General features: G+C 34.7%; 2 protein-coding genes across 5 annotated transcripts; both read left to right on the plus strand.

The window, feature by feature from the left end:
• The first annotated feature begins 1,797 nt into the window (after positions 1–1,797).
• On the plus strand, positions 1,798–8,526 carry LOC120332739 (uncharacterized). 4 transcript variants are annotated; one of them, XM_039400055.2, is made up of 6 exons: positions 1,799–2,126; positions 2,869–2,996; positions 3,088–3,167; positions 4,353–4,419; positions 4,734–4,817; positions 8,094–8,525. In XM_039400055.2, exons 1-6 carry the CDS (start codon positions 2,004–2,006, stop codon positions 8,170–8,172), a joined length of 561 nt encoding a protein of 186 aa, XP_039255989.2. In that variant the 5' UTR covers positions 1,799–2,003; the 3' UTR covers positions 8,173–8,525. The 4 variants fall into 4 exon arrangements, with proteins under 4 accessions (XP_077975444.1, XP_039255989.2, XP_039255988.2 ...); XM_039400054.2 differs by lacking the exon at positions 8,094–8,525 and adding an exon at positions 5,174–5,354 and having other exon boundaries at positions 1,801–2,126; XM_078119318.1 differs by lacking the exons at positions 4,353–4,419; positions 8,094–8,525 and adding an exon at positions 5,174–5,466 and having other exon boundaries at positions 1,798–2,126.
• Positions 8,527–10,035: 1,509 nt separating this feature from the next.
• LOC120332173 (uncharacterized) lies at positions 10,036–14,342 on the plus strand. Its single transcript, XM_039399369.2, has 6 exons — positions 10,036–10,222; positions 10,981–11,108; positions 11,202–11,281; positions 13,132–13,200; positions 13,517–13,600; positions 13,975–14,342. The coding sequence occupies exons 1-6, from the start codon at positions 10,100–10,102 to the stop codon at positions 14,121–14,123; spliced, it is 633 nt and encodes a 210-aa protein (XP_039255303.2). The 5' UTR covers positions 10,036–10,099; the 3' UTR covers positions 14,124–14,342.
• Positions 14,343–18,112: the final 3,770 nt, after the last annotated feature.

Genomic DNA, 18,112 nt, shown 5'->3' on the forward strand with positions numbered 1-18,112 from the left:
TTCATACCGTTAGCAGATCATTAATTCAAGTGTTGCTAGTATGCAAAAGTTTATAATTATTATATATATTACGCGATAACAAGCATGATAGATTGAGCATTAAACTTTGATTTGGTGAGCGAATGACAAGCAGTTGAGTGTTATTTTAAAAGGACGTTTTCTGAGTAGAAATTATTTCATAACACAGTAAATGTATTCTGATCCGGTTAACTAGATTAAAATTATATCAAGAATATAATAACTCATCAGAAATTTTATAGAATCTCTAATAAATATTCTCATTCAACTTTACACAAAGTATCATGCCCTGTGGTCTGATTGCACATATGAGTTGATTGCTAAATTCTAATAAGAATAAACTAAAAATTAACCTTTCTGAAACCTTTCATTAGTATACAAATATTCTTGATATTATTACAGCACTTTCACACAATAGCCTAAGTATAATTTTCAATTCTCTAACACGAGTCACAATTTATCCATAAGCACGTGCGTGAAGATTGCTGGCAGATCATTTCACGTATGAACAAGTAGTTTACGGATTCCTCCACTATTCACTTTGCTCTACAAACAATTAGTAATGATCAACTGGTTAACTATTCCCACTTCTACCTAAACCGGTAATTGGTAGAAAATCCGCATATGATTAAGCTGTCATGATTAGGTTCCTTTCTTTAGCAAAATGCGGGAATTTTATCCTAAGACTAGTATGTAAGTAGCGTAAAATACATATGAAGATTCCCGGATCAATGATTACTTACCGATCTTAAGATCGGTAAGTATGTTGATAGGTATTTGTCTGTTTGTCTGTCTGTCTGTCTGTCTGTCTGTTTGTATGTTTGTCTGTTTGTCTGTTAGATGAACGCGATATCTCACGTGGTTGAATCTGCTCCAAATTTTGCAGGTGCATGCATCTTACTTCGGACCAGAAGCCTATAGATTTTGGGTTAATTATGTCGTATAATTAGCGAGTTATTAACTAATTACCGATCTAAGATCGATAAGTCTTCGGTCTCCGACCGATATTCTCGTTTTATATTTTCTCAGAATTCATAATTTACATATAAGCTTAGACGACAACAACAGCTCCTTTGATTCAAGTGGTGTTTCATTGTCGCCAATTTGTTATCATATATTGTTTGAACAAGATCAAATTTGCCCTGACAAGCCCGACCAACACTTTGACTTAACCAATATTTGTTGATTGTTTGATTCAAAGTCAAAAGTTCATACAGATCTGAATACCGCTTATAGATGGAATTATCATATATAAAAATAAGGAAGAATGTATTTATTATTGAAAGTGTTTTTACATACATTCACAAAACATGTTAAAAGGCTAATATCAATTTGATAAATAGAACTTAGATTTCTTGCGTTTCGTACGTAGTCGTACGTAGCACTTCACCTAACATTTTAAGCTGTACAGATACATGAAGAGTGTACCTACTTTGAAACTTGGGCATGTTTGTCAAGACCAGAAGACTCGGAAATTAGACGAACGATTATAAAATACAAACACAAATCGAGGTATGGGCCACAAACGAAAGCTATATAAAGATGCTAGCAACAATGAATTCATATTAAACTGAGTTTCTAATTTACATATAAGCGCATACGATCGTAAAATCCCCTCCCTACGTGCCGAGTGGTGGTTCAAGGTCGTCAGTTGTCTTTGTAATCATCCAATATTTGAAAATCAAATTTGCCCGTAAGACGAGCCTTCGACTTATCGACCTATTTTGTGTTACCTATACATCTCACCTGGAATATTAAGATGTCCAGATTTTTAAAAAAATGCAAAAGTTATAAATGTAGGCTTCTACGGTTTTGCTAAAAGCTTAGTCTGATCAAGAGGGATATTTGTCAAGAAACGATTATACACGAAAACTTCCTGGAAATGTTAAACATACGGTCGCACTGTATAAGTAGAATTCATTCTACACAAGGTAGCTGTACTTTAAGTTGCTCTTGTATTCGTTTAGTTGAATTACTCCAACAAAATGAAGATTTTTGTGTTTATACTTTGTTTCGTATTCCTGGATGGCATGAACATGAGAGTAACATCTCATCGCACAGCAAAGAAATGTGTTTTACCAAAGTCTCAGAAGATTAACTGGAACAAGGTTTGTTTATTATTTTATGCTGCGCTCCCGTTTTAGAGTTTGTCAAGCCGTCCGTCCCGTCCAACCTCGAAAATAACTAGCTAACGATAAACTACAAATAACATAGTAAAGAGAAAGTATATTTGTTTTATTAATAAAAAAAAACGTTGAAAACATGCGAATGGGAGGTAAATAATGAAATAAATGAAGGAAAGTTTCAAAAACAAGCCAATTTTGTCGCAACAGCTCTCCACAATCTCTAACCAATAAAGAAATATAAATAACCAAATGACGGCGGGCCAGATAAAATCTAACAAATATATTTGTTTTAAAAAGTTGTCTGCGTCCCGTTGTGGGTCGCGACCCACCATTTGTGATCCGCTGTATAGGTTTTCTAATCATATTTGTATAATAGAAAACGTTGGGAAGTCAGTTATAAATATATTGCTCACGGTATAAAGTCACATCATACCAATCAATGCACAGGTGTCTATCTACACCAGTTGAACCAAACACAAACTTATTTTTACGTTCGTAGTACTTAGTGGGGATGGTAAACGAATTTTTGAGCAATTGAAGAATCATACCAATTATGAATGCCTATAAAACATGTAAAGCTAGAAAGATAATTTTAAATTTCCTTGACTAATTTGACATGAAAATAAACTATGCTACTCATCAATGGCTCTGAGTTGCCGCTGTCTTGATACTACACGTAACTTTTTTGTATTATATATGAAATAATTGATGTTGAGTTTCACAGATTCGTGGAAATTGGTACGAAGCCTTAAACAGAAAAAGTCCGTTGGAAAAACTATTAAGCTGTGAAGCCTGGAGTCATGTGGTATCAATTAAGAATGGCATCAAGCTAAATCTCAGAAACGAAGATTGGTGAGTGATGATGTAGTTGAACGACTATTCTTCTGCCTGTCAAATAATATATATATATATATATATGCAAAGTTTACTTCATTTTATACAGGAAAACTCACACATATAGCGTTCTTCCGATGTTCATTAGAATTACAAAATCAGGCACAGGAATTTGGAAACCGCCGACAGGTAAGTTCCCATATTTTTTGTGCTGTTGTATTGAATAACATACAATTTTTTCTTTTTCTTTTGTCAATCGTAGGTTGTGTAATCTCAAATGTAGAATATTTTCAATTTCAAACAATTTGTAAACGAGATAGCGATCAGAGACCGCCGACTTATCGATCTAGCGGCGTGTATCCTTCGCTCTGACTCAATAGCGATACCGCGTGTCTTATCACTAATTATCTAATAACTCGCTAATTAAAGGGCATAATTTATCCAAAATCAATAGGTTCTGGTCCGAGATATGATGATTACACATGCACAAAATTCGGAGCAGATTCAGTCGCGAATTCGTGAGGTATCGCGTAACATACGAAAGTGTCCAACAGACAGGCAGACAAACAAACAAATACCTATCAACATACTTACCGATCAAGATCGATAAGTAATAAAAGTTCAATGACACCATAACGAAAGTTAGCATGGGGATTGTCATTAGTGTCACAATATTACAACCATGACCGATGTGTAAGTACAGTTTAGTACTGAAATTATAGCATAGTTAGTAAGAATATTAAAATACCAAAATATTAGACATTAGAAAAATGAGTGATATAATCTTGCGTTCTCTCTGCAAAATAGTGTTGTTGTATTATTACTTATCGATTTTATTCGGTAAGTATGTTGATAGGTATTTGTCTGTCTGTATGTCTGTTAGATGCACGCGATATCTCACGAAAGCAAGATTGAATCTTTTCCAAATTTTGCATGTTCATTAATCTTATCTCGAACCAGAAGCCTATTGATTTTGGGCAAATTATGTCGTATAATTAGCGAGTTATCAAATAATTAGTGATGGGACACAAGGTGTCACTATGGAGTTAGAGCGCTGTTTTGGGGGATCCCCTAACTTTCGATCGATAAGTCTTCGGTCTCTGACCGATATTCTCATTTATAGTATTGACATTGATTCAAATTTAAAATACCCAATTACTGAGATCAAATTACTTCTTTTTAGAATACTTTCATGTGCCTTAATTAAAAGATGTCACAATATCCTATTATCCGCTGCAGCGTATCATGTCATATAATATGCTATACATTTTCTAAACTTGTCATTGTACTTGTTCAAAAGGGTTATATGTAGTCAATTCAACATGTATTTTGACGAAAAGCTTACATTTTTTATTGTTTTTATTTTATACGCAGTGAAAAAATGGTTTGCCTCTTTGAAACAGAGTTCCGCATCACAATATTGGAAAAAAGCTCATCATGGGTAAATGCAAAATACAATTTATATAAAACATAGTATTATATTTGTTAAAGCTTTAGTTTGGAATGACATTCTGTCTCATAGTTACTGAAGCTAACAGAATATTTAACAATGGAGGTAAAGCAAAATATCTTTGAATAAACTAAAGAAAAATTGTTTGCCCAAACTTTTAGATTGCAACCTCCAAATCTGCTGAGCTGTTTGAAATGAATAACCATTTCTGAATCTACGATATGCTTTTACAAGTTTGCTTCTGTATGTTGCTTTCAGCTATGATAAAATGCTTACTTAACCCATTTTCTTATATACTTTTGCAGAATTGAAATCGATGCAAAAAGCAGGATTCGCATTTTCTACAGATTACAAAACCTACTTCATCGTCATGTCATGTGGACGGAACGGTAAACTACAAGTCATTATTATACAGTACATTTGATAGTGTTTTATTTTCTAATCAGCTAAATTGTTCAAATGTAACTCGTCGACCATTCAAGAAAGTTAATCTTTCATCAACTATAACTTCTGACTGAAATATTATTTTATTTCTAAATCCGATAATGGTATATTAAAGTAATGAAACTGTTATAAAATGCCAATACGTTTCACGCTAGATTGTCCCTTAGTTTTTCTACTCAGATCTTCGTTTACCACTTCCAGAAATATAGCAAGTTTGAAATATCAGGAATTAAGAGCAATGCCTACGTAAATCATTCATGTATCAAGTGCAATAAAATAGTATTTCAACTATTTTTAACAGGCGAGAAATACGTATGGGCGCACACGCGACATCCCTATCCCACTGCTGAATCTTTGGTTGCTATCTTCAACAGTTTGGTGAAAATTGGACACGGATGGAATGACGAGCCATTGTACTTGTCACAATGCGTCAAGATTTCTAACACATAGCCCAACCTCAAATCATTTCTGTAGAAATGATAATAAACACATACATATTCAGAGAGAAATTTTATAAAGAGGAAAAGGGAACCGCGAATGATAAGAAAAATAGTAATGAAGCTGCCCTAATACAGTTAATGACACACTTGATAGATGTAAATGACATTGTAATGTAATCTGAAATTTATTATGAAATGTGATTGAAATAAATGATGTGAAGGGTTTTCACTCAGAACTATGTCATGTTCTTCAATAACAGTAACAAAGCCACAGCAAAAATTCAGCAAATCAACCCATATTTACACTTCTCATTCAATAAACCTGTAGGCTGTAAAGTCAATCATGAACTTTTAAACCAGCGTTTCCCAACCTTTTTCGATCGCGGACTATTTTCTCTCCGGCGAAAACCTTTGTGGACTCAATGTGCGTTTATTGCAACCGTACTCTGTGTAAAAAGCAATAAAACCAAACACAACAAAACTTTAACGAATTTCAAAATCGAAAATTCGCCGCAATTACGCGTTCGTTAAAAGAGTCGAATTTTCTTGAGTATAAAATGGCCTTTTCTGTCGCATAATATTCAATCCAATGACGACGACGAAAATTTTAAATGTCCTTCTATAAAAATATTCTTATAATTCTGCACAGACATATTTCAGATAATTTATTCATATTTCATTGCAGTTCTTCGACTTTATCTTAAGAAAGTCAAAACATTCTGTCCGCGTCGTGTTGTAAATATTAAGTGTGTTCATGGTAACTCGCGGTTGCTTTGATTTACGACAAGATGAAAGCATTACTGCTTTAAAATGGCAAGGCAATCTGGAACTATGATGATGTGAGAATATATTGCCCGATTATATTTAGTTTGGATAAATATTTTTTTGCGATCTTGCGAATTTGTTGTCGCCGTTAGAAAAATCCTACCATCTGCTATAAATTTCCAGAAAGTACAACTTGATTTAGCACTTAGTAAAAATATATTTGAAGTATATCAGTAAATTAAAAAAACATATTCATCGCCTTGCTTTATTATTAATTTAATTGTGATCAATATAATCTGCGGGCGTGTTGACAAAATAAAAGCAATACTACTCAGGAAATATCATGACAATGCGTGGACACAAAAATGCGTGAAAGTGCCTGATTATATTTTGATTCGTATTTTTGTGAATTTGACAAATCTGAGCTGTTCGTACCAATGTGGAGGCTAAAAAAGCGTTTTTAATCGCGGACCATCATAAAACAAAACTTGAGGTGTTCTCCGTTTTATTTTTAGTATTGCCGCTTTTCAATTTAAAAAATTTGGGTCGCCACCATTGACACTTAGCATCAGAAAAAAAATTATTCCTCGTTGTTCGAACTCGCGAAACACCATTTAGGTATATATCGAAGCGTGTGCAGGCTAGTGTTTTCGTCAGACTTCATTTCAAAGCGTGGAAACTTTCAAGAAATAAAATGAAATTAAATTTTTGTGAACATCATAATAAACTCAATTAAACACGAAATCAGCACTGTTTCTTCAGGACAGAATTTCAGATATTGTGTTACAAACATAGTATTTATTCGTAATTTAACAAAATCAAGAAATATAACTGTATATATATAATTATGAAATGGTAAAATCACATTTAAAGAATTAAAGGTAATAAGTGCATACAGTCAACGTAACAAAAGTGTTTTTCAATTTATGAAATGTAATGTATGATGACAATTGTAACGATATTGGAATAAAACATGTTTGCCAAGCAAATAATTAACTGATATATAAACCGAGACATTCGGTTTTTAATTAATCTGAGTAATTAATACAATAATGGGATAAAAATACGATAAACTCTATTAATTAAATTGCCTGTATAGTGATAAATGACCTTTCGACTTAGTTCAGTATCAACGTGGAACTACAGCAGCGCTCGATTTTTTGAGACAGCAACAACAACATGCTTTGACAAAGCCGTTGGCTTTATAGGTTTTTTCCAAGCCCTTTTTCATTTTCTTGATTTCCTTTTGCTGTAGTTTGTTTTCAGCCATTGATTTATCCAATGCAATTTGCAAATTCTCAATCTCACTTTGTTTTTGTTCCAAGTTTATTTCCAAATTATTAATCTCTTTTTGCTTTGTATCATTCTCGGTCTTCAATTCAATTATATTTCTGTTCTTTCCACTAAGTTCTCCAACTGCTTCGCCGACTGCACCGAACACAGATTGTGTCAGTGACATGATTTACTCAACCAAAATGTTGTTGACTTATATTAATATAGGCAGAGAATATGAAAAATCAATTTCAGAGTTAGATATAGTAAAATAGGTTTATTATTACAATTTTTCTTGAAAACGCAATAGAGAGACAATAGTATTCCAGTCGGAAATTGGATATATCTTCCCTTACACTTCTGAAGAGTGTCCAATAGGTTTCTACTGATCTAAAAGGATTCTTGTTTCTGTTCCATCTATAAAGAAGACCCAGCGATCTTCAGGAAAAACAAACGAGAAACAACACAAACGAGTAGCAACGGCATGCCTGTATCCTAGCAATATTGGTCTCAGAGAGAGAAGATTTGTAAAAGCCTTTTGTTAGGCAAATCATTTATTTGTTGAATAGATGGTAGGCCTACAGATGTAACGCCGCGACCGAAAGCTATTATTCAAGAAATAAATGACTTCTCTAACAAAAGGTTTTCTCAAATCTGAACCATCGTTGTAAAATATCAATGTGTGTTCTGTTGTAAAACGTGAATATAAAGAGAATATAAAAATTGAACTTTTCCCTTTTGCAGTACAGGACCAAGGCAAAAAACAAAGAAATGGTCGGTTCGTGTGATTTTCCACTTCATGGATTGGCGAACTCGAGTCTAGAGTATTGCGATATTGCACAAGCAAATGGAACTCAAATGACGCGTTTTAGCGCAAGTTGCGCATGCTTTGCTCAAAGCTAATGTGTTCACTAATTGAATGTTCCACTTTGAAAAACCCAGCTTTAAATCTTCTTCCCCATAATTTTCAAAAAACAAAATTACAAATGTCATTTTGACCAAAAAACCAATACCAACCTAGTGACCTGTTGGGGATGTTGGATACATGCATTTCCCGTCTTGCATGAGTAGGTTAGGCCAGAGATAAGAATGCGAATAAGAATGCAAAGGAGCTTCAGAAGTTTATTTTCTCCTATTAGGTTTTTGTGATGACACAATCAAAATAAAAAATTGCGCACCGTGTGGCGGTTTCATAAAGGCATTAAACATTGATTACATTTCTCTCTAAACTGTTGATGGCCATGATGCTGAATTAAACGAGAACCGTTTGGCCAGAGGGGGAGAATTTTTTCGTATCGAGGAAATTATATTAATATGATGTCGAGCTTGCTTCCAATAAAGTCAATATTTAGAACAATTTGTTCCAGTGGTGATGAGACGCAAGTAATTCATTGACTTTACTCGAGTTGGATTTGAGTTATCATTTATCAAAGACTCGGTGTGAATCGAGCAAACCTAATGATATGGCTCTGACTCTGATTTCGAGTGAGACATAACTCAGTGATTAAGTATTATTATTTTAAAAGGACGTTATCTGAGTAGAAATTATTTCATAACACAGTAAATGTATTCTGATCCAGTTAACTAGATTAAAATTATATTCACTTTGCTCTACAAACAGTAATCAACTGGTTAACTATTCCCACTTCTACCTAAACCGGTAATTGGTAGAAAATCCGCATATGATTAAGCTGTCATAATTAAGTTCCTTTCTTTAGCAAAATGCGGGAATTTTATCCTAAGACTAGTATGTAAGTAGCGTAAAATACATATAAAGATTCCCGGAACAATGATTTTATATTTTCTCAGAATTCATAATTTACATATAAGCTTAGACGACAACAACAGCTCCTTTGATTCAAGTGGTGTTTCATTGTCGTCAATTTGTATATTGTTTGAACAAGATCAAATTAGCCCTGACAAGCCCGACCAACACTTTGACTTAACCAATATTTGTTGAATGTTTGATTCAAAGTCAAAAGTTCATACAGATCTGAATACCGCTCATAGATGGAATTAGCACATATAAAAATAAGGAAGAATGTATTTCTTATTTAAAGTGTTTTTACATACATTCACAGAACATGTTAAAAGGCAAATATCAATTTGATAAATAGAACTTAGATTTCTTGCCAAGTCGTACGTAGCACTTCACCTAACATTTTAAGCTGTACAGATACATGAAGAGTGTACCTACTTTGTAACTTGGGGATGTTTGTCAAGACTAGAAGACTCGGAAATTAGACGAACGATTATAAAATATAAACACAAATCGAGGTATGGGCCACGAACGAAAGCTATATAAAGAGGCTAGCAACAATGAATTCATATTAAGCTGAGTTTCTAATTTACATATAAGCGCATACGATCGTAAAATCCCCTCCCCATGTGTCGAGTGGTGGTTCAAGGTCGTCAGTTGTCTTTGTAATCATTCAATACTTGGAAATGAAATTTGCCCGTAAGACGAGCCTTCGACTTATTGACCTATTTTGTGTTACCTATACACCTCACCTAGAATATTAAGATGTCCAGATTTGAAAAAAAATGCAAAAGTTATAAATGTAGGCTTCTAAGGTTTTGCTAAAAGCTTAGTCTGATCACGAACGATATTTGTCAAGAAACGATTATACACGAAAACTTCCGGGAAATGTTAAACATACGGTCGCACTGTATAAGTAGAATTCATTCTACACAAGGTAGCTGTACTTTAAGTTGCTCTTGTATTCGTTTAGTTGAATTACTCCAACAAAATGAAGATTTTTGTGTTTATACTTTGTTTCGTATTCCTGGATGGCATGAACATGAGAGTAACATCTCATCGCACAGCAAAGAAATGTTTTTTACCAAAGTCTCAGAAGATTAACTGGAACAAGGTTTGTTTATTATTCTATGATGCGCTTGCCGTTTTAGAGTTTGTCAAGCCGTCCGTCCCGTCCCACCTCAAAAATAACTAGCCAACGATAAACTACAAATAACATAGTAAAGAGAAAGTATATTTGTTTTATTAAAAAAAAAATCGTTGAAAACACGTGAATGGGAGGTAAATAATGAAATAAATGAAAAGTTTCAAAAACCAGCCAATTTTGTCGCAACAGCTCTCCACAATCTCTAAACAATAAAGAAATGTAAATATCCAAAATACGGCGGGGAAGATAAAATCTAACAAAAATATTTGTTTTAAGAAGCTCCACCCTCTCCTAAATAGTTGTCTACGTCCCTTTGTGGGTCGCAACCCAACATTTGTGATCCGCTGTATAATTTTTTTAATAATATTTGTATAATAGAAAACGTTGGGAAGTCAGTTATGAATATATTGCTCACGGTAAAAAGTCACATCATACCAATCAATGCACAGGTGTCTATCTACACCAATTGAACCAAACACAAACTTATTTTTACATTCGTAGTACTTAGTGGGAATGGTAAACGAATTTTTGAGCAATTGAAGAATCATACCAATTATGAATGCCTATAAAACATGTGAAGCTAGAAAGATAATTTTAAATTTCCTTGACTAATTTGACATGAAAATAAACTATGCTACTCATCAATGGCTCTGAGTTGCCGCTGTCTTGATGCCACACGTAATTTTTTTGTATTATATATGAAATTATTGATGTTGAGTTTACAGATTCGTGGAAATTGGTACGAAGCCTTAAACAGAAAAAGTCCGTTGGAAAAACTATTAAGCTGTGAAGCCTGGAGTCATGTGGTACCTACTAAGTATGGCATCAAGCTAAATCTCAGAAACGAAGATTGGTGAGTGATTATGTAGTTGAACGACCTTTCTACTGCTTGTCAAATAATATATATATATATATATATATGCAAAGTTTACTTCATTTTATACAGGAAAACTCACACATTTAGCGTTCTTCCGATGTTCATTAGAATTACAAAATCAGGCACAGGAATTTGGAAACCGCCGACAGGTAAGTTCCCATATTTTTTTGTGCTGTTGTATTGAATAACATACAATTTTTTCTTTTTATATCGTCAATCGTAAGTTGTGTAATCACAAATGTAGAATTTTTTCAATTTCAAGCAATTTGTAAACGAGATAGCGATCAGATACCGCCGACTTGTCGATCTAGCGGCGTGTATCGTTCGCTCTGACTCAATAGAGACACCGCGTGTCCCATCACTAATTATTCAATAACTCGCAAATTATTAGGACTGGGCATTTTCGAAACACTGGTGTTTCAAAATCGAAACGGAATTTTGCCTTCGAAACGCAACACACGTTTTTCATAAACAGTAAATTATGATACCATTATTACCCATCGAATTTAATGTATAATCCCATCTATTTTCCACAATTACATCCACGAAGGGATAGCACTGAATGCTAATTCCAGAGGATAAAACGATAGTGATAATTCCACGAATGTTTCTGCTCAATGACAAAGTAGCGGCCAAATGGCACCAGGATAATACAAATTACGTCATTGTTAGAGATGGGGCTCACAAGCAGATGGGGCCTCTCAACGTATCAATGCGGCCCTACCCTCATCTAATGTAATGGGCGGGGTCATTTTCTTCTTTATCCGATGCCACAAATCCTTGTGATCCAGTGTGGTTATACCAGGGAGAGCCATAACCGAATACCTGACTATTTCAAATACATTCTGGAAAAAGATATTTTTGAATCTCCTGAATTCCGAATACATTCTAAAGTCCAGGAACACAGGAATTGGGCTTTTATTGATTGAAATTATTTTTTTGCTCTAATGAAAATGGACTTGATAAACTTTACAGTATTTATGAATTGTGGAGTATCTTGGCAAGCACAGAAAAAAGAGCAACTAGATGAAATGTTTAAATTATACAGTAAAATCAACATTAACTCGGATTTGTGATACGGCTAATTTTCGTTATGACTCTGATATTCACGATATTCGAATAAATTCGGATATTAAATTCGAATTGGACATCCCTGAATGATACATTGACTAATTTCAGGTTAAATTTGCTATGATGTCATAATATCCGTTTCGACATATCAGTGTTTCGAAACGCCCAGCCCTACTAATTGTACGACATAATTCATCCAAAATCAATAGGCTTCAGGTCCGATATATCATGAATACACATGCGAAATTTGGAGCATATTCAATCGCGAATTCGTGATATCGCGTAACATACAAAAGAGTCCAACAGACAGACAGACAAACAAACAAATACCTATCAACATACTTACCGATCAAGATCGATAAGTAATAAAAGTTTAATGACACCATAATAAAGTTAGCATGGGAATTGTCAATACTGTCACAAAATTACAATCATGACCGATGTGTACGAGGTGTGGCTAAAAAGAAACGAGACTGACGTCACAGATTGCGCAACACGATTAACCATTGGTAATCAACACTTTTACAGTGTGGTGTAATATGTGTTCTTTGTTCAACAGCTTTTTTGACACAATATCGCAATTATTTTTGCTCTTTAGGAGCCATAGGTGAATGTGATTAATTGCTTGTTGAAAAAAAAATTGCCGTGCGAGATCTGATTGAGTTTTTTGGCGATAGGGGGTTCAATTGCAGAATGACGATTGAGCAATGAATTAACATTAAATTTTGTGTCAAACTTGGAAAAACGGCGACTGCGACTTTGAAGAAATTGTGTGATGTTTATGGAGATTCTTCCATGTCCAGAACAAGAGTTTTTGTACAGTTTAGTAGTGAAATTTTAGTATAGTTAGTAAGAATATTAAAATACCAAAATATTAGACATAAGAATAATAAGTGATATAATTTAATTGTTTTTATTTTATACGCAGTGAAAAAATGGTTTGCCTCTTTGAAACAGAGTTCAGCAAATCACAATATTGGAAAAAAGCTCATCATGGGTAAATGCAAAATACAATTTATATAAAACATAATATTATATTTGTTGAAGCTTTAGTTTGGAATGATATGCTGAAGCATAGTTACTGAAGCTAACAGAATAATTAACAATGGTGGCAAAGCAAAATATCTTTGAATAAACTAAAGAAACAATTTTTTGCTTAAACTTTTAGATTGCAACGTCCAAATCTGCTGAGCTGTTTGAAATGAATTACCATTTCTGAATCTACGATATGCTTTTACAATTTTTGCTTCTGTATGTTGCTTTCAGCTATGATAAAATGCTTACTTAACCCATTGTCTTTTATACTTTTGCAGAAATGAAATCGATGCAAAAAGCAGGATTCGCATTTTCTACAGATTACAAAACCTACTTCATCGTCATGTCATGTGGACGGAACGGTAAACTACAATTCATTATTATACAGTACATTTGATAGTGTTTTATTTTCTAATCGGCTAAATTGTTCAAATGTAACTCGTCGTCCATTCAAGAAAGTTAATCTCTCATCAACTATACCTTCTGACTGAAATATTATTTTATTTCTAAATCCGATAATGGTATATCAAAGTAATGAAACTGTTACATAATGCCAATACGTTTCACGTTAGATTGTCCCTTAGTGACGTCTGCTCAGATCTTCGTTTACCACTTCCAAAAATATAGCAAGTTTGAAATACCATGGCCCTTCTAATACCAGGAATTAAGAGCAACGCCTACGTAAATCATTGATGTATCAAGTGCAATAAAATAGTATTTCAACTATTTTTAACAGGCGAGAAATACGTATGGGCGCATACGCGACATCCTTATCCCACTGCTAAATCTTTGGTTGCTATCTTCAACAGTTTGGTGAAAATTGGACACGGATGGAATGATGAGCCATTGTACATGTCACAATGCGCCAAGATTTCTAACATATAGCCTAACCTCAATTCATTTCTGCAGAAATGATATGAACACGTACATATTCAGAGAGAAATTTTATAAAGAGGAATGATAAGAAAAATAGTAATGAAGCTAATATTGTGCCCCAATACAGTTAATGACACACTTGATAGATGTAAAAGACATTGTAATGTAATCTGAAATTTATTATCAAATGTGATTGAAATAAATGATGTGAAGGGTTTTCACTCAGAACCATGTCATGTTCTTCAATAACAGTAACGAAGCCACAGCAAAAATTCAGCAAAACAAACCATATTTACGCTTCGCATTCAATAAACCTGTATGCTGTAAAGTCAATCATGAACTGTTAAACCAACATGAAAGATCGCGCAACCTTTTTATGAAGTGAAGGACTATTTCGTGATCTAATTTTTCATTCATTAATACCGAAGGAAAAGAGAAAATCAATCATGAAAGACAAAAACTGATGTTAATGAATATGTGATTTTTTTTTTTAAACTTATATTATGCGTCGTATGAACAAATTTAAATTTTCATCATTCATGGGCCATTGGGTCTAGACTCTAGCATATACTTTACGGTAAGTCAATATGATCATTTGAAAACTGAACTTGCTGCACAAACAACTAAAGTGAAATCTGCCTCAATATATGGCATGTCAGTAGCTAATTAAAGAAGACTGAGACGGTAGTGAGACATTGAATTAACTTGGTTCTGAAAAACATGCCAACAAATTTGAGAATGTTCTACAAGAATTCCAGGGTGGATTTTTAGAGTTCCACTTATATGAGTCAGAATTAATTGTGACTACTGAACCATTTTATGATAATTCAGAGGGTACGCCTACTGAAATGCATTTGGAGCTAATGGAACCGCAAGGAAGTTTTGATTTAAAACCATTTCTTAGTTCAGTTCCGTTATGCCCTTGTACAGTGGTCGGCAACCTTTTTCAAGTGACGGACCGGTAAAGCTTGACCAAACTTTTGGTGGACCACCTTTATACAAACGAACTAAGCATATGCAATAAATTATACGGATTAGGAAATTTATGTTGACAATATACTAACGAGAATATCGGTCAGAGACCGAAGACTTATCGATCGAAAGTTAGGGGATCCCCCAAAACAGAAACTGCGGTTTCAATTCGAAAAATTCTGCAAACCCGAACTGGATTGTTTTGATTAGTTTTCAGCCAATATCAGAAATGTAGGAAACAATAGCCAACTCCCCATGTCGTCGAAATACTACTCGAGGAAATACTTTTATGAAGAATTCTGCAAATCCGAACTGGATTGTTTCGATTAGTTTCCAGCCAATAGCCTATTTCTGTATTTACCAATCCTATAGTTTGTGTTAAATACAACGGCGCTAACCCAGGTTGCGACGGCTATTCAAACACAGCCTAGCGATATTTTGGTGAGGAATTCTGCAACCCCGAACCTGATTTAGGGGTATGGACATTGCTCAAACTTTAAGGAGTAATTATAAGTAACGAGATACGATCTCGCGGCGTGTATCCTTCGCTCTGACTCAATAGTGTGGAAAATTACTCGAAGGAAACTTGCGCATCGCGACGACGTCAAAGTTACAAGAGAGATATGGACAAGGCTCAAAGATTAACCACGAGATACGATCTAGCGGTGTGTATCCTTCGCTCTGACTCACTAGCGTGAAAACTTGCGCATCTGATACGCACACACACATTCAGCGCGTCTCGAAAATCTCTCGATTTGTGAAAATCCAGATCTCTTCATCACTAATTAATTAATAACTCGCTAATTATACGACATAATTCATCCAAAATCAATAGGCTTCTGGTCCGAGATATGATGAATGCACATGCAAAATTTGGAACAGATTCAACCACGCCTTCGTGAGATATCGCGTGCATCTAACAGACAGACATACACACATACATACAGACATACATACAGACATACATACAGACATACATACAGACAAATACCTATCAATATACTTACCGATCTTAAGATCGATAAGTAAAAACGACGGTGATGCTATTTAATGTGATGTCTGTATTTCTTTGATGGACATTAACTGTCCCCATATTCGAGATATGGTCGACATTGACACACGTAACGTGTTTCTTACTTCCAGCCTATTTTGTTTTTGTAGTTATCAATATTGAAAACCAGGCCCCACATTAAGATTTCGGGAAAGGTAACAATTCCTGTATCGTTTTGTTGGGGAGATCTTAGTCGGACTGATGAGAGACATTCTTATACGGGCGTAGAGAAAACAATTGACCCAGCATTATTGCGACATACTGACGTGGCAATTGTTTATGAAATCAGACATGTTGCTCAATAGTGTTATGCAGTGATCGGCAAAATTCATGTACTTGCGGGCCAAATATAAACATTTCTGGTAGCGCGCGGGCCGCAATATTTCCGCCTTACAACAATCGCTACCAAAATTAAACTTCAAATTATGGCGCATTCGCATTGCTACCCTTCTATTGCTGTGTTGAAAGCCTGTTCCAATGAGATATATATGTGGCGTTTTTTTATTATCCAGCAATACATTGTTTTTATGTACTTATTATCAATGTGAAAGATGATGTTTTTATGACAACTCGTCGTCCAACTGGTGATCTGACAATCGAGTACGAAATTTAATCTAATTGTAATGCATTTTAGATAAAGCTGCTCAAGGCCATATGTTCTTCCGTGCACATTTCACGTTTTGCACTGTCGCACAGATGAGCTGTGGCGCAGTCCTGGGTCTCGGGGTCGAATTTTCGACGACTCGTTCCGTAACGACAACGAGTTTAACATTGAAACACTTAACAACTGCGATGTTGACTGGGCGTGTCGAGCAAATCGGTTTTGAAATGCACAAGAAAAAAAAATATTTTTTCGTTCAAGCACTTTGGAATAGAGATGTACCGATGTATCGGTATCGGGTATCGGTATCGGCAATATAGGCCATTTTTTCGGTATCGGCCATGTATCGGTATCGGTTAGAATAAGGCCGATATTTCCGATATATTTACCTTTTTGATATGGTCCAGAATGTTTTAAAAAAAAAGGTGGAATACTACTTTTCAATTTATTTTTTGTCTGGGGAGATCGTGAGCTATGGGCCATACATGTCCGGACCTCCGCGAGGAAATAGGATTCACCTGTTTCGGCTGTTTGTAGCTATTTATCAACCAAACTAGCTCAATCAATTTGACTATTTTCGCTGTCGAATTTTTATATTGACATTTTTAATATTACATTGTAATTATGAAGAAATATATCAACAAAAAGCAACTACGTGCCCAGTTTTAAATGATACAGTGGAATTGGAGTCATTATTAACGGCACATGCACTTTTGTCACGGCTATAAATTCCGGCTGTTTGTCGTCAAGTGCGACTGACATTTAGTCCGTCGACAGCGATAAACTAAATTTCGACACAATTATCAGTCTACCAGGTATTAATTTTAATTTTGTTTAAACACAATTTCTTTATAGATGTTTTGACATGTCCGCCAAGACTAGATTGTCTCAAAATATATGATAGCAATTGTGAAATATTATAAAATAGTAAAGTAAAAAAACATCCTCGAAGGTTGAAGGTAGGCCTTCTACTTGTCGATGCTGATTGTTATTCTTTCATGGTGGCTTTGTTTTATTGCGGCGACGATTACGAATAACCACAAAATAAAATATTTGTAAAATGCTTTTAACTTGAACGTAGGACGGTGGCGCTAGAATGTGTGGGCGATATTCGATATTCTTTTAACCCGTTTCTTTTAACCATTGTTTTAACCCGTCTGCCCTACACAGCACACTTAATTAAGGTAATAATTACATGGTATCGGTATCGGAATATCGGTAATATCGGCATTTTTTAGTATCGGCATCGGCGTTTTAAACTGGTATCGGATCGGTATCGGCGGAAAAAGGGGTATCGGTACATCTCTACTTTGGAATGCTCGACCCGCGTCGCTCCGCGAACGACATACAACTGACGCTACTTGTTACATAAGA

The sequence above is a fragment of the Styela clava genome, chromosome 13 (assembly GCF_964204865.1).
Source record: "Styela clava chromosome 13, kaStyClav1.hap1.2, whole genome shotgun sequence".
NCBI classification, from domain to species: Eukaryota; Metazoa; Chordata; class Ascidiacea; order Stolidobranchia; family Styelidae; genus Styela; species Styela clava.